This window comes from Lytechinus variegatus, chromosome 6 (assembly GCF_018143015.1).
Source record: "Lytechinus variegatus isolate NC3 chromosome 6, Lvar_3.0, whole genome shotgun sequence".
NCBI lineage: Eukaryota > Metazoa > Echinodermata > Echinoidea > Temnopleuroida > Toxopneustidae > Lytechinus > Lytechinus variegatus.
In genome coordinates, this window is record NC_054745.1 from 26,297,488 (window position 1) to 26,325,408 (window position 27,921).

The following is a 27,921-nucleotide window of genomic DNA, read 5'->3' on the forward strand; positions in this document are numbered from 1 at the left end:
TCCTTGAGGAACACAATGAAGTAGATGTTTAAATGATGCACTAACACCCTTAAAGTGTGAGTCGACATCAAGACATCAAGGAAAAGTTGATTCAAATAAATTAAGAAAAATCAAACAAGCCTAACACTGAAATTTTTTTAAATCGCTTATTAACAAACAAAGTAAAGTTCAATGCACTATATGCACAAAACAGTTGTATGAGCATCATCAGTGATGAACTACACAAATGAGAAAGCTGATAATGTCACATACTCCCTATTCATTTTGTATTTCATCATATAAAGTACACATTATTTTTTTTCTACTTCATAATAAGGTTTTTCATTTATTTTTCGATTCAATCATGTAAAGATGCAGCAATGATATTTCCACATTTTCAGGGATAAATCAAACATAATATAACATTATATTAGAGGATAACAAATGTAAATTTGCATACAATAAAATACCAAACACATAGTATTTGGATAAGCCCAATTCTTTTGTAATCTGCAAATTATAAACAGTACCCTTATTTGCATGCTTACAACCTCACTTACGTACACGTATATCACTCTGCTGTTCTGTGAACAGAAGCAAATCATGAAATGCAATACTTCTGTAACCATAAGTTAACCAGAATCCTGTGAAAATAAGAAAATCATGAAATGCAATACTTCTGTAACCATAATTCTGTGAAAATAAGCAAATGATAAAATGTAATACTTCTGTACCACACAAGTTTACCGTAATACTAAAGTAAGCAATCAATTTAGATTAAATGCTTGCGTTGCACACATGCCCTCTATATTACCCTTCAGTGAAAATGAAAATCATTAAAATGTAACCGTTGGAATTTATCACTGGGTGGTCCCTTTGACCAATCAGAGTGCAGTATTCTTGTTTTCAAACTGCTTTATGTACTTGGCAAATGAAAAGTGTGATCTTGACCCGATTATTAAACCAATTCTTATTTTGAAACCTATATCATTTCAAAGCATACATATTCAGCTTTATCATGATATAAAAATCATTTGGGCTCAAACATAAATAAAGTGTGAAAATAGCAGCTTTTGTCGGGTGAAAATATTTATTTTGTAGAATACCTTAGATCGAAATTTTAACCTATATTACAGAATCTTTGAATAAATCCAAACACATGACCTGAAAGAATGATTCTTCTTCTTTACAATGGTACCAAATTCATGAAATTCGATGCACAATTAGAGCAGCAATGACCGAATGAAAAGAGGTGTTTTGGTCCGCATCAAGCTCATTAAATATGCAAAACAACTCAAGTCATAAATATCACTTGGATGAAAGAAGCCACTTTCTTGGGACCTGCAGTCTGACTGGCTTCTGGCCTGTAAGTTTTCTTAAACAATTCTATAACTAAATGGTTCACAACACTTATCACACAAAAAGGGCTTACCGGTATCACATGTATAGGTTTACTTTTTTTCTGAAAGCAGTTACATCTCTATATATGCCTTACAACTGTATCACTTCAATGGCCTGAATTCACAAAGGTCGGTTTTTAAAACCCACGGTTGAGTCCATGGTTTATGCAGATTTCCTGTATAAATTACGCTTAATGTAGTGTGTATCGGGCTCGTTTAAAAAACATATCCAATGCTGATGCGCGCTTTTGTTACAGTGCGCCAAATTGACGCCTGTTGCAGTGGTTATCCACATATTTTATTCATGAATAAAATTGCGTATCTTACCATGGTAACAGGAGTACAATTTGGTGCACTGTGACAAAAGCGGGCATCAGCATTGGACATTTTTTTAAACGTGACCGATACGCACTGAATTAAGCGTAATTCACACAGGAAATCTGCATAAACCATGGATTCAACCGTGGGTTTTAATAACCACCTTTGTGAATTTGGGCAAATGGGTTTGTTTGTGTATGGTGAGACTACAAGATTGACTTAATGCCGTATCACATTGTTCACACATATTAGGGCTTCTCACCCATATGGATTCGTTTATGATTTCTGAGATGAATTCCTTGACTAAATGCCTTACCACATTGATCACATACATAGGGCTTTTCACCTGTATGGATTTTTTTATGTGTAATGAGAGTAGATACATGATTAAATGTCTTGCCACATTGATCACAAACAAAAGTTTTCTCACACACAAAGCCTGTATGTAATTGTTTGTGTATTCTCAATGCACTTCTATCACTTAATGCTTTACCACATTGATCACACACATAGGGCTTCTCACCTGTATGGATTCGTTTATGTTTTGTGAGGACATTTTCTTGCCAAAATGCCTTACCACAAAAATCACATACATAGGGTTTCTCACCTGTATGGATTCGTTTATGGTTTGTGAGATGATTTTTTTGACTAAATGCCTTTTCACATTCATCACATACATAGGGCTTCTCACCTGTATGGATTCGTTTATGTGTTTTGAGACTAGACTCGTGTCGAAATGCCTTACCACATTGATCACAAACATAGGGCTTCTCACCTGTATGAATCTGCATGTGTCTTCTGAATGCACTTCTATCACTTAATGCCTTACCGCATTGATCACACACAAAGGGTTTCTCACCTGTATGAGTTCTTTTATGGCTTTTGAGGCCATTTTCATATCGAAATGCCTTACCACATAGATTACATACATAGGGCTTCTGACCTGTATGGATCCGTTTGTGTTTTATCAATGCGCTTATATCATTTAATGCCTTACCACACTGATTACATACATAGGGCTTCTCACCTGTATGAATTCGTTTATGATTTCTGAGACGGATCTCTAGACTAAATGCCTTACCACATTCAGCACATACATAGGGCTTCTCATCTGTATGGATCCGTTGGTGTCTTGTGAAATGGGATTTTCCATTAAATGCCTTTCCGCATACATCACAAACATAGGGCTTCTCACGTGTATGAATTCGTTTGTGTGTTATGAGTGTAGATACACAGCTAAATGCCTCACCACATTGATCACAAACACAGGGTTTGTTACCTGTATGGATTTGTTTGTGTCTTCTCAACGCACTTCTATCACTTAATGCCTTACCACACTGATCACACTCATAGGGCTTCTCACCAGTATGGACTCGTTTATGGCTTTTGAGGCCATTTCTCTGCCTAAATGCCTTACCACATAAATCACACACATAGGGTTTCTCACCTGTATGGATACGTTTGTGTTCTTTGAGACGGGATTTTTCATTAAACGTCTTGCCACATGAATCACATACATAGGGTTTCTCACCTGTATGAATTCGTGTATGATTTCTGAGATGAATTTCGTGACTAAATGCTTTACCACATTGATCACATACATAGGGCTTCTCACCTGTATGGATACGTTTGTGTCTTGTGAGATGGGATTTTATATTATATGCCTTGCCACATACATCACATACATAGGGCTTCTCACCTGTATGAATTCGTTCATGATTTCTGAGACGAATTTCGTGACTAAATGCTTTACCACATTGATCACATACATAGGGCTTCTTACCTGTATGGATTTGTTTGTGTCTTCTCAACGCACTTCTATCACTTAATGCCTTACCACACTGATCACACTCATAGGGCTTCTCACCAGTATGGACTCGTTTATGGCTTTTGAGGCCATTTCTCTGCCTAAATGCCTTACCACATAAATCACACACATAGGGTTTCTCACCTGTATGGATACGTTTGTGTTCTTTGAGACGGGATTTTTCATTAAACGTCTTGCCACATGAATCACATACATAGGGTTTCTCACCTGTATGAATTCGTTCATGATTTCTGAGATGAATTTCGTGACTAAATGCTTTACCACATTGATCACATACATAGGGCTTCTCACCTGTATGGATTCGTTTGTGTCTTTTCAATGCACTTCTATCACTTAATGCCTTACCACACTGATCACACTCATAGGGCTTCTCACCAGTATGGACTCGTTTATGCCTTTTGAGGACATTTTGTTGACTAAATGCCTTACCACATAGATTACATACATAGGGCTTCTCACCTGTATGGATACGGCTGTGTCTTGTGAGATGAGATTTTTTACTAAATGCCTTTTCACATTCATCACATACATAGGGCTTTTCACCTGTATGGATTCGTTTATGTGTTGTGAGACTATAAGATTGACAAAAGGCCTTACCACACTGATCACAAACGTAACGTCTCCTTTCAAGTATATTTTCCTTGTTTCGTATTTTCAAAATTCTCTTTTCGCCAGGTGTAAAATCATTAGTTTTGCACATGGATTTTTGTATTTCTCCTTCAACAAACTGTCCAATGCGTTCCTTTGATGCATACGATGGCAAGACAACACCATTAAGCCCATGTTTGTACTTGAGATGCCTTGATAAGATGAGAGGAATAGCATAGACTGATCCACAATACTCGCATCTGTAGAGTCCAGAATCTATCAAGAAAAGACAATACATACCCTTTATCAACTATTTGAATAATTCTCTAACAGTGCCCGCATTGAAGCATGCCAGTGCAGGAAATCTTATAGCATGACCTCTCTGTATTAGTGCACGCATTGTCCCAACACGTTTCAGTAATGCTTGCGCATAGTTTATGCAACGTTCATGCACTGTACCCACATGCTTTAAGCAAATATTCCCAACACCTTATTCTGTGATGTATCTTGCCAAAATTTAAATATTCCTACACCGATCTTGTGGTCTGCACAAAAATTTTTGCGCATATCATTTGCAAACTATTTTTAGCCTATGCGCAAAGTATGAGTGCCCCGCCGTGAGCTTGTCATGAAATGTACACTATTACCCCGGGGTGTGCCCACAATTTTTTGCACCACAAAATTTCTATTTTCAACGCCAAGCAGCGGCACACACTGGCACGGCTAATGTAGTGCATAGTTTACAAAATGGTTCATGAATTTGTAATACGTCCCCAAATTTTGACACTCATTTCACGCACAGGTATATATGCAAGCTGGCATGCATTTTTCCCGCACTGGCCAACATAGTGCATGCCAATGTCCAAACTATGTGGCAACCACAATGCATTTGTCCTTCAGACTTCTTTAGGGATTAGGACAATAGGCCAGTTCGTAGTTCCACTCTGAATATGATCAGAAGATTCTGCCCATGACCAGAGGAAAGTCATTGGTGGTTTAAAACTTAATGAAAAAAGCACCAACTTCGAAGTCATGACTTTTCAAATATCCTTTTGAATAGTGTTTTTCATTGACATACACAAATTAATGCATCCACGAATGACTGGTATTCACAGTTTGCAAAGTACATTGTACAACATGCTATAATATCAGACCTGCCAACCTGAAAGAGAACATTTCAGTATTTTTAAAGCTGAAAATCAGTATTTTGGTGAGGAAATCAGTATTTTCAGGACAAGACAAAAAGCTGAAATTAAAAAACAATCAGTGTTTTACATGAAACAAACAGCATTCTTCTCTCTTTTCAGTACTAAATACTGAAAATCAGTACTACTTGGCAGCTCTGTAATATGCATTCAAAGTAGAAATGCAACAAATTCCTTTTCTAGAGTGTTCATTGATGTGCTACTGGTCACCTGGTCTATTCCATTTCTCCATCCTGACATGTAAGGCATGCTAAATCTATCGCAATGAAAGAAACGAAAGGTCATTTGAGCAAACTTATCCATGAAGTAACTAAGAACTGGTCTATTTGTCACAAGATGGAGACTTGTTTCCAATAAACTATGCAAGTCGTAAACTGCTAGATCGCAAGCAAAGGTATTCAATGGTTGAGGGTGAATGCTTAGCTTTGGCATGGGCAGTTAAGGAGTTGAAAAAAAATGAAAATCCATAATTTATTGTTCGAAATAGACATGAAATGAAGTACTCCGAAAATTTGCTTTGCCCAATTGATCGCGGGCCCGGCAGCCACTGTGCAGCGCCAGATCGACGAGGCTCTATCCCTTTAATCGTTGAACGCCAAACAGAGTAGCAGCAACTCCCATCTTTTAATGTCTTTTGGTCTGACGTGGCCGGGGCTTGAACCCCCGACCTCCCGGTTGTGAGACGGACGCTCTACCAACTGAGCCAACACACTGGTAGTTTACCTCCGGGGGGGGGGGCCACTTACATTGATGAGTGGATATCATGCGCGACCAAAAAAGCACGTAAAAAGGATGTCCTTTTCACGATAGGGCACGTTACGTACATAACGTGATAAGGGTGTCAAAAACACAAATATAATGTGGTACATGTATTACCCAAAGAGAATTGATGCAGAAATAAAGAAATTAGAGCAGTTTGAACAAAAACTTAACCTTTGATCCCTAGATGACCTTTGACATCATCATCCTCAATAAAACAAATGTGGTATTAACCAAGGATCATACATAACACGTGTGAACTTAATTGATGCAGAAATATAGAAATGAGAGCAATTTAAAAATAAACTTGAACTTTTGACCCCTAGGTGACCCTTGACCAATCATCAACAACACACTCATGCGGTATTTCCAAAGGATCCATGGAACCAAATGTGATCAAGATTGACAGAGACATAAAGAAATGTGAGAAAGTTGAACAAAAAACTTCACATAAGAATGAACATGACCACATATCGTTTGACCTTTTGACCCCTAGATGACCTTAGACCCCATCATTCTCATGGGGTCAAATGTGTACTACCCAAGGATCTTATGTCCAAGTATTACCAAAACTGATTCACAAATAAAGAAATAGGAGCATGTGGAACAAAAACTTCAACATTTCGGAACAGACTAACAAACCTACAAACAGACAAATGGACTACCAGCCAAACTTCACACAACTTTTTATAACCATGGTTGGATTCCCCTTTAACCGAAGATTCGTTAATCCAAAAACGAAATAAGCTTCGCTGTTCCAAAGGTTCGTTTATCCGAAAACGAAATGAGGTTCGTTGTTCATTTTGTTTTCGGACTAACGAACCTCCTTTCGTTTTCGGATTAACAAACAGGTCTTCGGAATTACGAACCTCTTTTCGTTTTCGGATTAACAAACCTTCGGAGTTACGAACCTCATTTCATTTTCGGATTAACGAACCTTCGGAATTATGCCACAAATATTCAGATTAACGAAACCTTTTTTGTTTTCGGATTAACGAACATCGAGGTATAGGCAATTTACATTTTTTGGAATTACGAAGTGTAACCTGATTATCATGAGTTCTTCTACATGTAGTTCTCCTTGTGAGAGGGGGCATGTTAGGAAGCAAGGTACCCTTTAGAACAGTTAAAAGATGCCCGAGGTGTAGCCGAGGGCATTTGGTCTGCTCCAAAGAAAACAAGTGTGTGTAATCATTCCAGTCCTCTCTGTTAATAATGAAATTAATAATAATAGCAATCTAGTTTCCTATTCAATAGCGCACTTTATATTATCCCAGCTTTAGCTTCAGCTGATAGCGCTTGGTGCATTCAAGGAATCAATCCTGTTGGATACCCATTCACCTCACCTCGGTTGAGTGCAGCACATTGAGAGTATATTTCTTGCTGATGGAAAACACACCATGGCTGGGATTCAAACAAACGTCCCTTTGATTGAAAGACGAGAGTTGTAACAAGACCATAATGACCCATATTACCATTTATTTCACAAAATATTGTACTAAAGAGTTTCCAAAGCTGTTGTCCAAGTGACCTCTCCCACTTTAGTTTTCCAGACCCCAATTTTCCTGTTGCACTCTAGTTTTTAAGAGCCAAATTAGGAGATGGACTAAATCATCAAGCCCCTTTACGAGAGTCGTAACACAAGACCATAATGACCCATATTACCATTTATTTCACAACATATTGTATTAAGAGTTTCTAAAGCTGTTGTCCAAGTGACTTCTCCCACTTTAGTTTTCGGAAAATTTCCAGACCCCAATTTTCCTGTTGCATTCAAGTTTTTAAGAGCCAAACTAGGAGATGGACTAAATCATCAAGCCCCTTTAGTCATAAGCAAATTAATTTTTTTCAGGGTATGGTTTAAGATTTTGGGGTCACACAAACTTACCCTTTTCAATTATAGACTGGAATTGGGTTGGAGTCTTGCCGTCTCCTGAAGCTTCTTCTGCTTTCTGATCACATGACAGAATGATGAGATCACCTGACTTGGTCCTCTGATCACATGATGGTATTGGATTGGATTGTGTCTGGGTAACTTCATCATAGTTCTTCCATCCCAGATCATTGATTTTTCCTTCCCCATTGTGATCAGCCTCACATATTTCTGCCTTCTGATCACATGACGGAGAGACAAGATCACCTGACTTGGTCCTCTGATCACCTGATGATATTGGATTGGATTGTGCCTTGATAAATTCATCATAGCTCTTCCATTCAAGATCAGTAATTTTCACTTCTGCATTGTGATTAGCCTCACATATTTCTGCCTTCTGATCATCATCATCATCACATGATGGAGAGGCAAGATCAACTGACTTGGTCCTCTGATCACCTGATGATATTGGATTGGTTTGTGTCTTTGTAATTCGATCATAATTCTTCCATTCAAGATCATTGATTTTATCTTCTGCATTGTGATTAGCCTCACATATTTCTGCCTTCTGATCACATGACGGAGAGACAAGATCCCCTGACTTGGTCCTCTGATCACCTGATAATATTGGATCGGTTTGTGTCAGGGTAATTTGATCATAGTTCTTCCATTCCGGATCAGTAATTTTCCCTTCTGCATTGGGATTAGCCTCACCTAGCAGATTGCCATCATCGTCATACTCAGCCTCTACTTTTATAGTGAACTAAACATGAAAAAGGGAATAAAAAAAGAAACTAGTTACTAAACATTCCAAACATGAAAATAGTATGATTTTCTTATTCACTAGATAACCGAAGACACCTACTTGTTATGCTTAAGTTCCGCTATTAAAGCGCAAACCATCCGAAAGGTACACCAATTCTTTGCACCAACATGCAGTCTTCCTTTGCGCTCATGAGCAACCCATAAGCAACACCATTCTTCTTCATACTGAGCCCACGACACCAGGGGCACGCTTCCTTGTGCAAGAAGCTGATGGGCAGAAGACCTTGAGTTCTATAAATGGGCTTGGCACCTGGTAACGGCCATCAATCCCTTCTTTGAAAAGTGAGGCCGCTCCTCCCCCGAAGAGGTGCTCATCTTTCCAGCTGACTCAAAAGAAAAAGCCTTGAATGTCCTTGGAAATAATCAACTTAAAAAGAAGCTGTTCCCTTCAGGCAAACTACGCCGTGCCAGCTGCAGTGGTAGGCTGTATTTACTGACCCAAGATTAGTTACAAGAGGTATGCTAACGTTCGTCGTGACATTCCACTCTGATGCTTGCGCCTGTAAGCCCGGCAGGGCTCCAGAAATGGAGTGAGCTCAACCGATCAGCGGGTATGATGCCCCTTTCGGAGATCTGACCTCTGTACAGCAGAGAACTCTGGGAAAAGTGGTGTCTAGTCTAGCCCTTACACGATAGAGTTGGGGAGAGTAGGAATTGTGGCAAAAACCACCTTCCAATCTAATAAATAGAAAAGAATTTGTCACAGCCCAGTGGCATCCCCGCGAGAATGGTGGAGGCACGGGCCTGGTATGCTGGCCTATCGGAGGCAGCCTTAAAATCCATCATGAGCGCGGTGGCAGAGGCAAAAAAGAGGGATACTTGCACTCCATCTACGAGGCCAATCAGGGGGTAGATGTGAGGAAGGATCCGCTCGAGGAGCTCAGTGTCATCCTGTGCGGCAGGCGAGAAGCGTAAAGCCAGGCGAGTCTGTAAATGGTTTGTCCGAGGACATAACCTGCACAGCCCGTGGATGACTCATGGGCAGATATGGGAGTCTGCTGACAGAATGGGGACAAAAACCAGTGTGTCGGTAGCACCTGCGTATTAGTGGGGGTTTCTCGTGCAGACGAGTGGGCCGGCAATGACGAATCTCTATGAGACTCTCCAGAGTATGGGATGGCGAGCATGTGCTTAATCTGAACGGAGCTCGGGGACACCAGCGACAGAAGCTGATGTGGAACATGGGGGAACAAACCCACACCACTCGATGGTGTTCTGGGGCAACATATAAAGTAACGACACCTGTCCATTGGCACAAGAATCAGAAAAAAAGGCCGGCTTGAAATAACAAAGTTTACAATCTTAGTTTTCTACTTCTTTTCTTATGCAAGCTCCTTCGGGGGAGCAGAAGGTACAGAAGACTGGGGAGAGAGCGAGTTTTCTTTGCGGCAGCAGAGAAAAAATGTCTCCCAAATCTGACGGGTAAGATTTATGCGTCAAGCTCAAGCTCCTGTGTCTCCTACAACTAAGGGCTGGTAGCCCTGTCCCTTAGGGAGGCTGACAAAGCATCAAGCCCAGTCAATGCCAAGAAAAGAGTCCTGCTCTCTTATCCCAGTCTTGTTGACCCGATAGCCGGTGGGTCGAGCAGCCCTGCAGGAGAAGTTTTCTAATCTAGTACAGACTTCTCGCCAAAAGAGTTCCCGATGAGGGATCTTTGGCTATCACTTGGTGGGTGCGTGGCCGCAACCTCATGATTCCACCTTATTCTCTCAGGTACGTGACCGTCTGGGGCACGTGGACTCACAAATCCACGGCTCCTCCCTTCTTCTCTGTAAGGAAAAATAAGTATTTATTTTTTAATTAATATGAATTGCTAATTAATTAAGCAAAAATACCACTTAGAATGAACAGGTCAAATGACAGAAGAAGCCCTCGTGAAAATACCAAAAAAAAGACAGATTAATTATCGTTAATTCATTAAAAACAATAGAAGGCTTCTGAGAAACAAAGCCCGAAGACAAGAAAACAAAAAAGAAGACCATCTACAAGAACAAAAATTTCAAGGAAGGCAGCAGACCGTCCGTAAGAAAATTTTGTAAAGACAAGAAATTGATAGCACAGATTAACCTAAAAGGACTGGGCATGGTGGCATGTAAATAGCTGATGTGGTTTATGGTACACCATATGGAGTATTATAGGAACAGTGGATAGAAGAAAAATAAATGGATAGGCAAGAAAGTGGAAATTTGAGAGTACAGTAATCTTTCTTGAATGTAGTCCTGAAAAGGACTGTAAACCAGAAGAGATTGATGAGTTGAAACAGCTTTAGATGAATGAGGAGATGCTGGCTTGATTCGGCGATTACAGATGATTAGCAGAAGCATGAGAGACTCAACGTTTCAGTTAGGTTGACTGTCCATCTTCAGATGTGAAGACAGACTAAGCAACGCCAAGACAACTCCATCAAGTACAATTAATTCAAGACAAGGCAGGAAAAGATTCAAAACAAAGCAAGAATTCAAAAGCTCGCGTCGCACATAGAGCACTGAACGCAAAAAAATAGTAACACGAGACCTCCGGTCAAGAAAGCATGAAGCGTCCCATCTGCTATGACTGATGAGGGGCAAAGCAACACCCGGGAAAAAGATAAACAAAATATTATCAAAATTTTTGTGAGGAGACTCGTGCGGAAGATATTACGATCATAATAAAAACACACTGGGTAAGACTGTGAGTTGCTCAATGTGTAAAAAGCGCTAAAACCATGAACAAAAAAAATTGCTAGATTTAAGAGCATCAAGCTGAACATCCATCCATGATGGAGGGTGAAACAGAACGAGGAAGTAGTATGGCATTGCTTATACCATGGGCTGTGTACAAGCACAGGGTAGACTGCAAGCTTGCATAAAGAAATGGTGTACCTTTCGGATGGTCTGCACTTATAATAATTTAAATTCAACAATTCAAATTCAATTTATTCTTATTAAAATATTATCAAATTGTACATTCGTATAATATCATTACAAGACAAAAGGGGGCAACAAAAAAGTTTACACTTGAAAAAAAAGAAGGCTCCAAAAAATATAGTTACTGAAGTAAATCATAAGACTGAACACTTTGAAATGTCAAATGATGCAAATAAACACATGCTTTTAAAATACCGTAGAAGAAATTACCATAGAAATGTGGGATTATTATTTAAGCGTAATAGCCATGGATTAAAAACTGTATTACATGTATCTTGTAATGGTTGTCAACTCAGCATGTACTGACATTGGCGGCGGAAGCCAACTTTAGGAGGGGTCCACCTGAAATTTTGTGATGGACACATGTAAAAAATTTGACAAGCAAAAAAAAAAAAAAAAAAAAGTAAGGTCATCAACCTAAATTTTAGGGGGGGGGGGACCAAACACATTTTAGAGGGGTTTAGGGGGTCCATATGAATTTAGGGGGGACGCAGGAAACAAAATTGACAAGCAAAAAAAAAAAGTTTTCAACTCATAACTTTAGAGGGGATCGTCCCGTCCCCCCCCCATAGAAGGTGACGGAGCCTTCAAATTTAGGGGGGATCTGTCCCCCCCCATCCCCCCACCTATATATACTGATCTGTCCCAATGAATTAAGAGTCTTGCCAATATTTTCTTGAATGCTCGTACTTACTGTATTCAAATTCTCTTTGTGTAACTCATTCTTCTCTATAAGACATGGATTGGGATCATGAACATCGGAAGATCCTAGAGAAGAAGAGATGGATTAATAACTTCACAGTCATATACAGGGCGTTCCACAAAAAAAAACGAAACCGAGATTTATCATAACTTAATCACAAAGACAATGACAAATGACCTACCATTGTAAAGCTTAGAATCTCCTCTTTCATCTGATATTACTGAGATTATTTCTCATTCACGCATGAGTGAGCAAAAACAATTTGAAGAGGGGATACCAAAAGTCATTTGGCGAGCTGTATCTGGGTTTCAATAAGAGAACTACATTTTCAGAAATAATATCTGCTCTTTAATTTGATACCTTAATTACAGAAAATGGTCAAGAAATAAAAAAGTTCTGGTTATTTGAAATTCAATAATTTCATAAAATGAAGAGGTTTTACAGGCTAGCGTTCACAGGCTTTCTTTTTCAAATTCAGATCCACCCCGCCAAATGAGTTTTTGGTATCCTTTCTTCAAATAGTTTTTGCTCACTCATGCATGAATGAGGAATAATCTAAGTAATATCAGAGGAAAGAGGAGATTCTAAGCTTTACATTAGTAGGTAATTTGTCTATTGTTGTGATTAAGTTATGATAAATCATCGCTTAATCTCTGATTCGTTTTTTTTCTGGGATGCACTGTATACATATTGTTATAAAATGGGTACCATGCATTAGGAATCATTGTACAACGCCTACTTAGCTTGTTGTACGCGATCAAATGGGAGGCTGAATGTCACACATTCGTACCGTTGCACACAAGACGTACCATCCAAAATGTACCATTGCACGGCTTTAGGAGGTGACGTCACAATGCGATTTCATTGAATAAGGTAACAATGCGCGTACAGCCCGCTGGCTAAATGCGCAATGCTGTCCAAGATCATGTGCGCTTGTGGGCCCGGCTTGTGGGATTTTGCTTTTTGCTTTCAATATTTTTGCTCCCTTTTCATAGATTACTGGAGGGAAAAACTCTTGTGTTTTTTCATATTTTCGCTAGATTCCGAGGCGTTGTACAACACAAATAGCGAATATTCTTATTCGTGCAATGGTGCGAGATTTCGCATTCGGTGAAAGAAAGAAACGCTCTATTCAATAGAGCATCTTTCTTTCACCTCATGCGAAATCTCGCACCATCGCACTCATGCCTATTCGCTATTTGTATAATGACATATGGCTGGTCATGTATCCAGTCATTACTTGCATGCTTTATTACCGGATACATGGCAAGACAGGTGTTGGTAATGACTTATGCATGGTTGTACAAAAGTGATTTTTCTCCAGAAAATTCCACCATTATATAAAACAAATGATACACAGGTTTGTTCGTGCATCGGTCAGGCTACTGAGCACGCGGTAACAATGGAAACTAGTCTAAACCCACCCGGCTGAGACTCGTGGGTTCAACACTTCCATAGTAATACCTTATGCCCACAAAACCAACCAATGCACTCACATCTGCATATCAGTTAATGCCACTGTCATTGCTCATTTAAAATTACATACTCACTTGACTTTAATTTTTCTGGTAACATAATCTTCTGGAATCATCATGTTCAAACAATGAACCAAGTTCAATTCCAATCAATCAGCAGAAATTTGATTCTGACTCTGGACAATTGAGATACATCAAACAACACTTGACTCATTAGCATTTGTAAGGCCTTCATACCCGAAAGATCAGACCGTTGAAAATCACTTCAAAATTTAGTGCTTGACTTTCACAAAGGTGATATTATTTTTATTTTTGAAGTAGGCCTACACAAAAAACAATTTACCTTTGCATAAATTGCCCAAAAAACAATAGAGCTAATCACAATTTTCTTAGTGCAAACTTCTGTTGCTATTATATTGCTAAGTTAAATTCACAAACCTCTTGTCTCTGCCCCCTTATCCTCACCTTCCTCAATTATCTCTGTCTGTAATCTCTGCTGACGTTGCATGAACATTGGTGGGTTGACCTGTACCCCTGTGTATATAAAACAATTTTTTTTCAATGTTGGTATGAAACACCAATATTATTGACAAAAACAAATTGAAATATTGTTCAAACAAATTTCCAGTGAAAAGATGATAATCTGATTATCTATAATGCACTTAAAGGGGAAGTTCACCCTGACAAAAAGTTTGTTGTTAAAATAGCAGAAAAAAATAATAAAAAATAATGCCAAAAGTTTTAGAAAAATTCATCAAAGAATTAAAAAGTTATTAGAATTTTAATTATTTGATTTGTGACATCATATGCGAGCAGCATTCCTACATACATGTAGGGAATGGTGAGAAATTAATGAAATCTCATTTTCTCAAGAAAATTGAAAATGGTTTTTACTGTAGTTTTCGTATATCAATATACAAATCATTTCACACCCGATCATGAATAGAAACAAAATTAAGTCATCAGGAACCATACAAAATTTGAAATTCATGCATTTTATATTACATAACACATGGGGCAGCTGCTCGTTTATGACATCACAAATCCAAAACTATGCATTCTAATAACTTTCTTAATCTTTAACGGATTTTCCTCAAACCTTATTTTTTCTGCTGTTTTTACAACAAACCATTCTTCAAGGTGAACTTCCCCTTTAAGATATACATTGAACTTAAATGTACAGTATCTATTTTGTTACCCCTGTCAATAAAATCAAGCATTCATTCCTGCACATAAATAATGCATGCACATTCCCCACTCCCTGGGAGTATTCAAGCATATAATTAAAATAAAATGCCCAATAATAGTTACATTTGTAATATTGCGCTTCATATGACCCTGGTCATCAGATCCCGGCATTTTTTTTGTTTTGAATAATGTTTTTATTCTGATTTCATGAACATAACATTTCAATTTAACATTTCAAATCATATATAATACTTTACACTTCATATTTTCACTTTTTTTCCACTAACTTAAGGGCAAGTCCAAGAATTCGCGCGCGTTACGTATGGGACATTTCAGAGGCTTTAATGACCTGAAAAATAGTGTTAAATGACTTTGATTAGATTGAATACATGTACCCTCATGATGGTAGACATCTAGGAGAAGAATAATCATGCAAAAAATTGTGACATATGACCTTGATCTTGACCTTTTAGAGCGAAAAGATGCGCCGTTACGTATGGGACGCAGAGAAAAGACAATTTTTAAAACATTAGTTTCAAGTTGAGAATTCTCTGAAAGTATTTCACTTGACAACTTGAAACTTAGTGTGATAGAAGTCTCAATACTATAGTATATTTATGGCAAGTTTCATGTCATAAGTCAAATCCCTCTAATTACAGACTCTAATTAAACAAATTAATGACATGTTACGTATGGGACAGTTACGTATGGGACATTTTGTCCCCATAGAGAACGTACACAATTTTCCCCATAATTCAAAAAATTGAAATAATTTAAAATATGGAAATAACAAAAGAGTTTCTTTCTTTTTAAATGTTCTACTGAGACATATTTGATATCACTGAAGGGGAAATTAGCCATTTCAACCTTTTTATTCCTTGTTTTTAATGGTTTATGAATTTCTTATGTATTTCTATTGTTTTTATTTTTTCATATTTTTCCATTTTCACATTTTTGGGGGCTTCATGTGTATTCATTAATCAGTATTCATAACAAATCAGTGTTTAAAAACTAAAGAAAAGGTAAATAATCAGTTTTTAGAGCACTCTTCAAATTTGTTTTTCTCCATTCACTTTGTACACAAATCTCCCCATTGACATTGTGTGTAAATGTCCCATACGTAACATGTTGTCCCATACGTAACAATTTTTTAATTAACTTTTAATTAAAAAGTAAACTCCATTTTTGAAACTTTTTGTGGTATAACATTTTCATACTTAATAAATTAGAACTTCCCAGAGATGCAACAATACAAGTATTGTATTATGAGAAATAACTTAAAAAACATCCTCAAAATGTTACGTATGGGACATTCCATCCTTGGACAAGACCTAATTTGCATAATTAATTAGATGACACCACTTTTTTCTGCCAAAAGTAATAAGATGTAAGGGGGTCCATGTCCCACCTATGACTGAATCTCAGAAGTTTTGTTTTCATTTTCTATGAATTTTTATAATTGTCCCATACGTAACGCCCATTTTACTGATTATGCAAATTAGGTGCCCCAAATTAGCATAAATATGCATATTATCAAATTTTTCTTTATGAAATTTTAAAATTCCACATTTGGGCTTTCTTACCCCACCAAAGATAACTTCTTAAATTAAAGATTAAATTTTGCCTTCCAGGGTGACCTTTTCTTGGACTTGCCCTTAACAAAATCATGAGTCATATATATCTTTTAAAAAAATCAACAATAAAATCAGTTATTTAAAAAAATGCTTAAAGACCAAACTTCCCCCTCCCCCCACCACAAACACACCCAAACACACACACACACACACCTAACACACCACTGCCCAGAAGATCTGCTCACACTCATTATAAATAAATCATGTTTAAAAAAAGTACAAAACAATTCGATGAAAAATTTTGAATATAACAAGCTTACGGGAGAAGCATTACATATATTGAAAGTAAATAAAGACTTACAACTTAACCTTGTCACAATTTTACTGTTTCCCATTTTTGCAAGTGCCGCCCTAATTTCCCCATTTTAATAGCTATTAAGCCTATTTTCTTTTCTTGATCCTTATATTCTAAAATAAGTTTATGTATATCATCAATGGTTGGTAAATGCCCACACACAATGTACAAAATGCACTTTCTCCACTCCCTGGGAGTGTTCCAAAAAATAGACTTTCACATCCTAACAGGCAGGCCTACCCATACAAGACCTGGGCCCCATTGCATAAAAGTTACATGGTAAGTTTACCATCCAATCAGTGGCGTACCTAGGATGTTCCACAGGGGGGGGGGGCAAAACCGTCCGCCAAAAAAAATTGACAAGAGAAAAATGAATAAAAATTATCAAACACAAATAGAGGATTTCGTAGCACATCAATAATTGACAAACAAAAAAGGGTTTTCAATCATAAAAAAAGGATTTTGTACCAGAAAAAAAATTGCTTCGTACCAGAAAAAAAATTGACAAGCAAAAAAAAAAAAGTCTTCAAGTTCGTCAAGGGGGGTAATAGAGGTGTTCAAGTTCTTCGGGGGGGGGGGGGGGCAAAAAAGGTCTTTCAAGCTCGTCAGGAGGGCACTTTGAATGGGTGGTGGCTTGTCAGGGGGGCGGACTGCCCCCTCTGCCCCCCCCATAGGTATGCTAGTGCATCCAATGGTAACAGCCAATCAAAACCAAGAATTCCGTGAAAGATACCATTGCATGGCTAAGTTTCCATTATGGTAACTTTTATGCGACGGGCCCTGGATGGAGAGTGGCACGGTACGATAGATGCCTTGCCAGAGGACGTTCGACTGAAGTGGGATTCACACACGTGACAAGTGGCCTAGCTTCAAAGAATTAAAGGCCTGGGCTACCTATGCTGCATAAAAGAACACCTCCAGATTCCTCTAACAAAAGGGATAAGACTTTAGTTTGCTGACATTATAGCTCTCACTTTTACATGTAGGTTGTTGACTTGTAAGCATGGAAAAGACAAAATAGAACCAAATTTTAGTGACTCAACTGATAAAATTCTATTGGGCAATTTTATAAAATGTCTACACCCGACCCCATGCTTTGGGTACCTTCAGGAAATTTTATGTTTATGAGTCCTTGCTCTTTTGACAGTCTGTAATGCTCTCAAATGATGAATTGGTCAGTTTATGAAGGGATGTAAAACTTGAGAAAAATTGGGGCCGGATGTACAAAAAGGTTATTTTATAGAATTGCTTTATTGACAACTAATTGTACCAATATACCTTCTCTCATTACCCCCAAATTTTCAATCAACATTTTTTTCCCTGAAATAATGAATGAACAAAAGCTCCATTGACAAATTACTGGACTTACCAACTTCTATCATCGTCTCATAGTTTTCCTTGACATTCTGGATACAAATCCTCTCGTAATCACTGATATCTGCCCATTCATTGGCTGTGAAGTAAACCTGGACATCTGAATATTCATCTGTCTTTGGCAGAGGCATGGTGACATCACTTTACTTGGAAGCCGAAGTGAAGGTATCAAGATTATCCTAGGATGGAGAAGAATAAGACCAGTACCAATTAGGTTCCGCATACATTCGTAATTCCAAAGGTTTGGATATTCCGAAGGTTCGTTATTCCGAAGGTTTGTATATCCGAAGGTTCATAATTCCGATGGTTCGTTAGTTTGAAAACAAAAAGAGGTTTGTAATTCCGAAGTTTCGATAATCTGAAAACAAAATAAGGTTCTATGTTCCGAAGGTTCGTTAATCCAACAATGAAATGACTAACGAACCTAATATCGTTTTCGGACTAACGAACCTTCGGAACAACGAACCTTATTTTGTTTTTGGATTAACTAACCTTCGGAACAAACATCGAACCTTATTTTGTTTTCGGATTATCGAAACTTCGGAATAACGAACCTTCGGAATAACGCGACATATGTTCGGATCAACGAACCCTTTTACATTTTCGGATTAACAAACATCGAGGTATAGGAAATTTACGTGTTTTGGAATTACGAACTTTCGGAATTAAGAACCTTTGGAATTACGAACCTTCAGAATTACAAAGTGTAACCTTAGGTTCATGCTTTATTTAGGATTCTTGCTCACCCCCCCATCCCCTTCTCATGACTGTATTAACGGTCCACCCCAAAAAACAATTTCAGAGACCGTCTCTAGTTTCGGAGACCTATTTCCTTTGTTTACATTCGCTGCCAAAAGTACTAAATTGCCGGCAAATAAATATGTGATAAGCAGATTCCTCATGAAAACTTACCCCTTTTCACTGTCTATTTTTAAAAATTCACTTTCGACTTTCATTTTGATAAGGATATCTGTTCTCACCCACACAAGACAAATGGGCCTCTGACCTCAGTGAGACAAAATTTGGGGTCATGGGTGGAAAAAATTATGCTATTGTTGGTGTTGTTTTGTTCTTTTACGAAGCAAGTCTCCAATATGGGAGAATGTCCCTCAATATTGGAGAGGGTCTCCAATGTTGGCTTTGTGCCTCTACTAGTGAATGGGGATTTTATAGTCTAGAAAAATGTCAGAAATTGTTAAATAAATAAAACAAGTGGAATGCCTCTGGCCGTCTCACCTGCATCACGCAGTTAAATATAGCAGCAGTGCTGACTTTGAAAACTACTCTAACTCGCACAAGATGTTCAGTGATACATGGTTACTATTATGTCCACTTTTTATGAACTAGACCAATAAACTTACAGAGATATGATGGTTATTTAACAAACAAGTGGAATGCCTCTGGCCGTCTCACCTGCATCACGCGGTTCAATATAGCAGCAGTGCTGACTTTGCATACTACTCTAACTCGCACAAGATGTTCAGTGATACATGGTTACTCTTATGTCCTCTTTTTATGAACTAGACCAATAAACTTACAGAGATATGATGGTTATTCAACAAAAAACCCCAACATGGCCAAAGTTCATTGACCTTACATGACCTTTGACCTTGATTATGTGACCTGAAACTGGAACAGGATGTTCAGTGATACTTGATTACTCTTATGTACAAGTTTCATGAATCAGATCCATAAACTTTCAAAGTTATGATGGTAATTCAACAGATACACCCAATTCGGCTAAAGTTCATTGACCTTTGACCTTGGACATGTGACCTGAAACACGCACAGGATGTTCAGTGATACTTGATTACTCTAATGTCCAAGTTTAATGAACTAGACCAATAAACTTTCAAAGTTATGATGGTAATTCAACAGATACCCCTGATTCGGCCAAAGTTCATTGACCCTAAATGACCTTTGACCTTAATCATGAGACCTGAAACTTGCACAAAATGTTCAGTGATGCTTGATTACTATTATGTCCAAGTTTCATGAATCAGATCCATAAACTTCCAAAGTTATGATGGGAATTCAACAGATATCCCCAATTCGGCCAAAGTTCATTGACCCTAAATGACCTTTGACCTTGATCATGTGACCTGAAACTTGCACAAAATGTTCAGTGATGCTTGATTACTATTATGTCCAAGTTTCATGAATCAGATCCATAAACTTTCAAAGTTATGATGGGAATTCAACAGATATCCCCAATTCGGCCAAAGTTCATTGACCCTAAATGACCTTTGACCTTGGTCATGTGACGTGAAACTCGTGCAGGATGTTCAGTGATACTTGATTAACCTTATGTCCAAGTTTCATGAACTAGGTCCATATATTTTCTAAGTTATGATGACATTTCAAAAACTTAACCTCAGGTTAAGATTTCGATGTTGATTCCTCCAACATGGTCTAAGTTCATTGACCCTAAATGACCTTTGACCTTAATCATGTGACATGAAACTCTAATAGGATGTTCAGTAATACTTGATTAACCTTATGGCCAAGTTTTATTAACTAGGTCCATATACTTTCTAAGTTATGATGTCATTTCAAAAACTTAACCTCAGGTTAAGATTTGATGTTGACGCCGCCGCCGCCGTAGCCGTCGGAAAAGCGGCGCCTATAGTCTCACTTTGCTTCGCAGGTGAGACAAAAAAACCAGCATGGCTCAAAGTTCATTGACCTTTGACCATGATCATGTGACCTGAAACTCGCACAGGATGTTCAGTGATACTTGATTACTCTTATGTCCAAGTTTCATGAATCAGATCCATAAACTTTCAAAGTTATGATGGTAATTCAACAGATACACCCAATTCGGCCAATGTTCATTGACCTTTGACCTTGGTCATGTGACCTGAAATGCGCACAGGATGTTCAGTGATACTTGATTACTCTAATGTCCAAGTTTCATGAATCAGATCCATAAACTTTCAAAGTTATGATGGTAATTCAACAGATACCCCCAATTCGGCCAAAGTTCATTGACCCTAAATGACCTTTGACCTTCATCATGAGACCTGAAACTTGCACAAAATGTTCAGTGATGCTTGATTACTATTATGTCCAAGTTTCATGAATCAGATCCATAAACTTTCAAAGTTATGATGGGAATTCAACAGATACCCCAATTCGGCCAAAGTTCATTGACCCTAAATGACCTTTGACCTTGGTCATGTGACATAAAACTCATGCAGGATGTTCAGTGATACTTGATTAACCTTATGTCCAAGTTTCACGAACTAGGTCCATATACTTTCTAAGTTATGACGTCATTTCAAAAACTTAACCTCAGGTTAAGATTTTGATATTGATTCCTCCAACATGGTCTAAGTTCATTGACCCTAAATGACCTTTGACCTTGGTCATGTGACATGAAACTCTAATAGGATGTTCAGTAATACTTGATTAACCTTATGGCCAAGTTTCATGAACTAGGTCCATATACTTTCTAAGTTATGTCATTTCAAAAACTTAACCTCAGGTTAAGATTTGATGTTGACGCCGCCGCCGCCGCCGTCGGAAAAGCGGCGCCTATAGTCTCACTCTGCTATGCAGGTGAGACAAAAACTATTTTCCACGTAAATCGAGGCAAAGCCTTACGCGTAGGCAGCAAAGTGTCCAATCTTTTTACTGTAAAGACTTTGGTGGAACGTTTTTTGCAGGGGATCGTCCCTTATGTTGCTCCTTTGTCCCAACAAACCCTTCCCGGGTCGCTTATTTGTCCCGTATTTCAGAATATTGAACAAAATATACATTATCATAAGTGACAAATTTTCATCAAATAACCAACAGATGACGAAGCAGAGACAACAATAAATTTACTGTAAACTTTTGCGAGTTCTGCATGCGATGATTTTCTTGCTAACCCAATACAGTCAGTACATTGCAATAAACTGGCCTCCTGCCTCCGTGTGACAGGCAACTAGCTAGGCATGTAGGACCGTAGCAGATTCTCAATGGTGCAACAAATCACATGACAGTTTTTACACCAAAATAATCACAAACTCGGCGGGAAATTTTTATAATTATGTTATGAATAATGCCTGGATTGCTGATCTGGAGATGTATCAGAGGAACAAGTTGTTGAGTTTTCAACTAGATCTAGTTGTTTTGGCTTTCGTTTTGAGACTTGTTCCTGGTCTTGCGAAGTTTGACAATGTTTCACTTTGATATATCATTCGTTTCTAAAACATTTTATTTCAAAATTTGAAAAAATATATAAAAAAACACCGAATATTGATTTTTGTTAGATGACAGGATTTTTTGTTTGCTTGACGTTTGAACTTTTTTTCTTCTTCTTTTCTATCCTTCTTTCTTTTCTATCCTTCTTTCTTCTTCTTTCCTGCCCGGGGGGGGGGGGGGGGGGGGGCACTCAGTATATAATGCATAGTGGGTATGTGCCGCTGAGGGGACCCCCATTTTTACACCCAAATTTCTGTTCCAAGGGATAGCATTTTTGTCTTATTGAGAAAAAAATCAAAGAAAGCCGCTCCAAGGCATAGCATTTTGTTCTTATCGAGAAAAAAAGAAGAAAAAAATCCGGTCCAAAGCTTCGCATATTTTTCGTTACGCCATTCCGGTCGCATTGATCTGCTGCAATTTTGGTGAAAAGCGGCCGCCAAGCACTGTCCGACCATCGTCTCTGTTCGAGCTCACCCGGCGGAGGCCGCGCTAGCTGCATTATGCACGCATACCCATTCCATACGCACGTACTCACACACTGGCGATCCATTCCAAGGGCCTGTTTTCACAAAATTGTATTTCCGAAGCCCGTTCCCAGGACCCTACCAGTAGAGGCGCTGGTCCAAAAATTGGGATTGTCCCAGAAAACAAGGATATCCTCATAAACCAAGACAAATCATGTCTTGATAAATTGAGACTGTCCTTGTTTATGGGGACGTTTTTTTTTCACTTCCCCTACGGGACAAAGACAGCAATTACGGAAATTGAGAGTGCTAAAAATAGATTCAGTGACCTCAATTCCCCCAGTTCACCGTCTATTTTTCATGACTTACCGTCTTCCAATAATCTTGTTATGAAACCTGATATGTTTACATTGACTAGCACACTTGATTGGTGTCAGCACTTGACAGGTGAATGAACATTCCTAGATTTCTTGTGTGAAGAAATCCTTATAAACTGAGACAGTCCCTGTAAACTGGGACGATCCCAATTTTCTGACCAGCGCCTCTACTGCCTACCTTTTTACAATAAGCCCTCTCCAACTCCAAGGCCCCCGTTTTTGTCTCGCCCGCCGCACACCCCTACCACTTTTTTGGTCGAGTGCCCCTCCCCGGGCTTTCCTGCTTGCCCCTTTCTTGTTCCATCTGTCTTTATTTCCTGATCCTTTCTCTCTGCCTCTGTGTTCATTTTTCTTTCTTTCCTTAATCTTTTCTTTGCTTCCTTTTCCCTTCCTCTCCTTTTCATTCTTCTTCTCCTCCTCCCATTACTTGTTCTTTCATTCTCTCCTCCCTCCATTCTTTGTTCCCTCTCCTTTTTTTTCATTTTTTTAAAAAATATTTTCCTTCTAATTTTTTCCATTATCCCTTTCTTTCCTTCCCTTCCTCCTACCATCATGACCATTCCCTCAAGTTCCTGTTTTTTCTTCTTTCTTTCAAACAATGAGGTTAAAATTAACATGAAATTAAAAACTTCGTTCGTAGGATGAGTGGTGCTGGTGCGAGGTTAGTACTAACCTCGCAATACGTGTGAGTGCATCAAGTCATGCCCTTGACTCTTCAGTGGCCATGGCCATGGGATGGCCGATGCACGCCGTATACGTACGTGCCGCACGCCACCGGCACCGCTCCGTTTGAACTCGACCATCGACGCGACGTGACCATAGCCCTGGCTATGCACTGTCTGATTACTTACCAAAAACGATCTCCGATGAATACATTGGAAAAATTGCAAAGATCTGCGTTTATACTAATAAGTTTCTTGTCGGATTGAGAAAAAATGGAAATTGGCACGCCTATCGGAATACAACAGTCGGTGGAGTAACCACCAGCATGCAATTTTAGATTTTTCCCTTTTTGGTTTGTATTGTTAAGCGTACAGTATAAGGGAAGTATGGAAAGCTATTTGTGCGCGCAAACCACTGATCTCTCCCCTAATACATGTAATAGGGGAGAGATCAGTGGCGCAAACTTACGGCAAATCACGAGCGGTCACTGATCAGTATCCCAATGTTACATAATAAGCCTGTTAGAACAACAAATTTGCAATAACAATCTGAAGCAACGGAGATCATTAATTTTGATTGGCTGATAGTTAACTTGTTAAAGAAGTATGCATTTATTATCATAACTAGTCTCAATGAAAAAGGGATCATAATCAATGCAAACATTTTTTTTTTTTCGGGGGGGAGGGGGATTGATCACCTGCTATCCTTATAGAAGGGTCGCTTCATTTTTTTCTTCTTAATCCTAGTTAGGTTTGACTAGAAATGACTACTGATTTTTTGTGAGGAAGTAAGGCCGAACCTAATTTTCAAGCCCATATATATGAAGAGTTCACTTGCACTCAGGGTGACCAGATTTCACAAAATGAAATACGGGACAATCGACAAAAGGATCAACAAAAATACAGTGTTAGACTTGTGCAAAATATAAGAATTGAAAGGGAGGGTAAACGAAAGAATGAAGGAGAGAAAGACAAGACAAAAGAAAAGAGATGAATTGAAAAGAAAGAAAGAAAAACGATATGAAGGGGAAAATGAAGAGAAAAAATGAAGAAAGTTAGAATAAAAGAAGGATGAAAGAAAGAATAAAAGAGAGAGAGAAAAAGTTTCCTTCATTCTTTAAAATGAATATAGAAAGAAAGAAAAACGATAATAATAATATAGGGTATTTATATTGCGCACGTATCCACCTTGTTAGGTGCTCAAGGCGCTCCTATAAAAGAAAAGGAAGGGAAGATGAATAAATGTGTGAAAGACAAAAAGGAGAGAAAGGAAAAAAGAAAATAAGAAAAAAAGGGGTGGAAAGAACGAATGAAGGAAAGAAAAATGTTCCTTTCATTCTTTGGAAGAAAGAAACAAAGAAAGAAGAAAACAGGAAGGAAGGGAAAGAAATGATAAGGGAAAAGAATTAGAAGGAAATATATAATAAATAATGAAAGAAAGGAGGAAAGAATGAAGGGAGGAGAGAATGAAGGGAAGAGAGAATGAAAGAAAGAGAAATAATGGAAGGAGAAAAAGAACAAAAAAGAGAGAAAGGGGGAAGGAGGCAAAGAAAAGTTTAAGGAAAGAAAGAATGAATTCAGGAACTAAAAATGAATATTTAATAACTTAGGAAAGTATACAGAGAGAGAGAAAGATTCAGGGAATAAAGATCTGAAATAAAGATAGATGGAACAAAAAAGGGCAAGCAGGTAGGATATAAAGATGAACAAAGAATGATACAAAAGAAAGAAAGAGGAAAAAAGTTCAAACTTCAAGCAAACAAAAAATCCAGTCATCTAACAAATATCACAATGATATTAGATGTTTTTTAATATATTTTTAGAATTTTGAAAAACTAAAATGATTAAGATAATAAAATTTCAAAGTGAAACAACTGTCAAACTTAAAAATTAGATGAAACATAGCGGCATCATACACAACAAGACTCAAAACGAAAGCTGAAACAACAAGATCTAGTTATGAAAACTCAATAATTTGTTCCACCGATTACATCTCCAAATTGGTTTCATTGTTATCTCTGCTTTAGATTCATCACTTTTAAATGTATTAACTACATTTTGTTCAATATTCTTAAATACGGGACAAATAGGCGTCCCGGGAAGGGTTTGTCGGGACGCCGGGACAAAGGAGCAAAATACGGGACAATCCCGGGAAATACGGGACGTCTGGTCACCCTGCCTGCACTTGTTTTTTAATAGGCACATTTTTAATCGAATTTGATTTTTGTCTCTATGTATAGATTTTTAGTAGCTCTATAAGATGACGCCAAAGAAAAGTTTAAATTCTCATTAAGAAATTGAACTAAAATGGCAAAGATTTTTTTTTTCTAAAGGGGTTAGCTCCATTTCAGTTTTGTTGCAAAAGGTGTTAGGTACAGGTTTTTTAAGCTAGGAAAATAATATTTAAAAAAATATGAAGAACAGCCGGGTAGATTTCTTTTATACCAACCGTATGTCCTCATGGTACGTAGGGTATCATAAAAATTTAATTTCGCATAAGAATATTGCAATATGGAAGAATAAATGATTTTCTTAGAGTGGACCTAACCCTAAGTCTTCTGGAGAGCTCATTTGGCAAAATGGGTTAGGTACATTTATCATAAATTTTATTGTAATCTGTCTCAAAACCTATGGATTTTTAGTCGCTCTGATGATACCAAAATTTTGAAATTCAACTGAGAATGAAATTTGATCAAGTGAGAATAAAAAACATGGTTTTTCTCAGAATGTCCAAATTGGACCTTAACCTTTTTGCAACGTATCTTCATATGAAGAGCTCACTTGCAAAAGGGGTAGGTCCATTTTTATCAAATTTGGTTTTTATGTCTCAATGTATAGACTTTTAGTAGCTGTATAAGATACAAAAAAAGTTGAAATTCCTATTAAAAAGTGAACTAAAATGGCAAAGAAAAATCACCTTTTTTCAAAAGGGTTAGGTCTATTTTAGTTTAGTTGCAAAAGGGGTTTGGTCCATGATGATAATTAAAAAAATATATATAGAGAAAAAAAGACAGGTAGATTTCTTGTACTACCCAATTATATGTTCACATGATAGGGTAGTACATCATGACAATATAGTTTCTCACAAGAATATTGCAAAGTGGACCTAACACCTTTTGCAACTAAACTCTATCTTCATATGAAAACAAAAAATATGAAACTGTGATTTTTTTGTAATAACATAAGAAATGGGAAAGTGGAAGGGGGACTTCATCAGCCAAATTATTGTATATTTATGAGAATAGGATTGGAGAGTCTGTAGCTGCGTGGTCTAGGCGTCTGACTAGACAAGTCCGGGCTCTCCTACATTAAAAAAAAAATCATTCTATATTAAGTCTGGGCTCTCCTACATTAAAAAAAAAATCATTCTATTTTAAGTCCGGGCTCTCCTACATTAAAAAAAATCATTCTATATTTTGTGTTTGTTATCTTTTGCCTGAAAACTCAAGCAGAGGCCACACAGAAAAGGTTTTTGATAAGTTACTATGAGTATCAGGAGTCTATATAGTTTCAGTTTTCCTCATTTAAAACAAAACAGTAACCAAAACCATCATAAATACAGTTACATCAATTGAAATGTAATAAAGAAACGTATGTACATTGATCTAAATTATACATTTGAAACCTCAATATGGATCATGAAATATTTGTGGCTGAAAATAACATGCTGGAAATAGATAGGCTTCAACGATAGTGGTTCAAGCTTAATAAATTTGTGGTATATGTATACCTCTTCATGGTATCACAGCCCTTTACAAGGAAACTATTATGCTTTTCACACTGTACTTTTTTTTCCTAAATTGGTGGGGTAAGGGGGGGGGGTCTTAGCCCCACCAATTTCCCGGGGTTAAGCTTAGCCCACTTCGTTTTCACACTACGT

General features: G+C 37.8%; 1 protein-coding gene across 1 annotated transcript; it reads right to left on the reverse strand.

Moving 5' to 3' along the window:
• Positions 1–1,859: 1,859 nt before the first annotated feature.
• On the reverse strand, positions 1,860–25,003 carry LOC121417668 (zinc finger protein 271-like). The gene is made up of 7 exons (XM_041611401.1): positions 24,231–25,003; positions 18,346–18,529; positions 14,298–14,393; positions 12,376–12,449; positions 7,966–8,713; positions 3,817–4,389; positions 1,860–3,312 (listed from the first exon to the last, which is right to left on the reverse strand). The coding sequence occupies exons 2-7, from the start codon at positions 18,479–18,481 to the stop codon at positions 1,946–1,948; spliced, it is 2,994 nt and encodes a 997-aa protein (XP_041467335.1). The 5' UTR covers positions 18,482–18,529; positions 24,231–25,003; the 3' UTR covers positions 1,860–1,945.
• Positions 25,004–27,921: the final 2,918 nt, after the last annotated feature.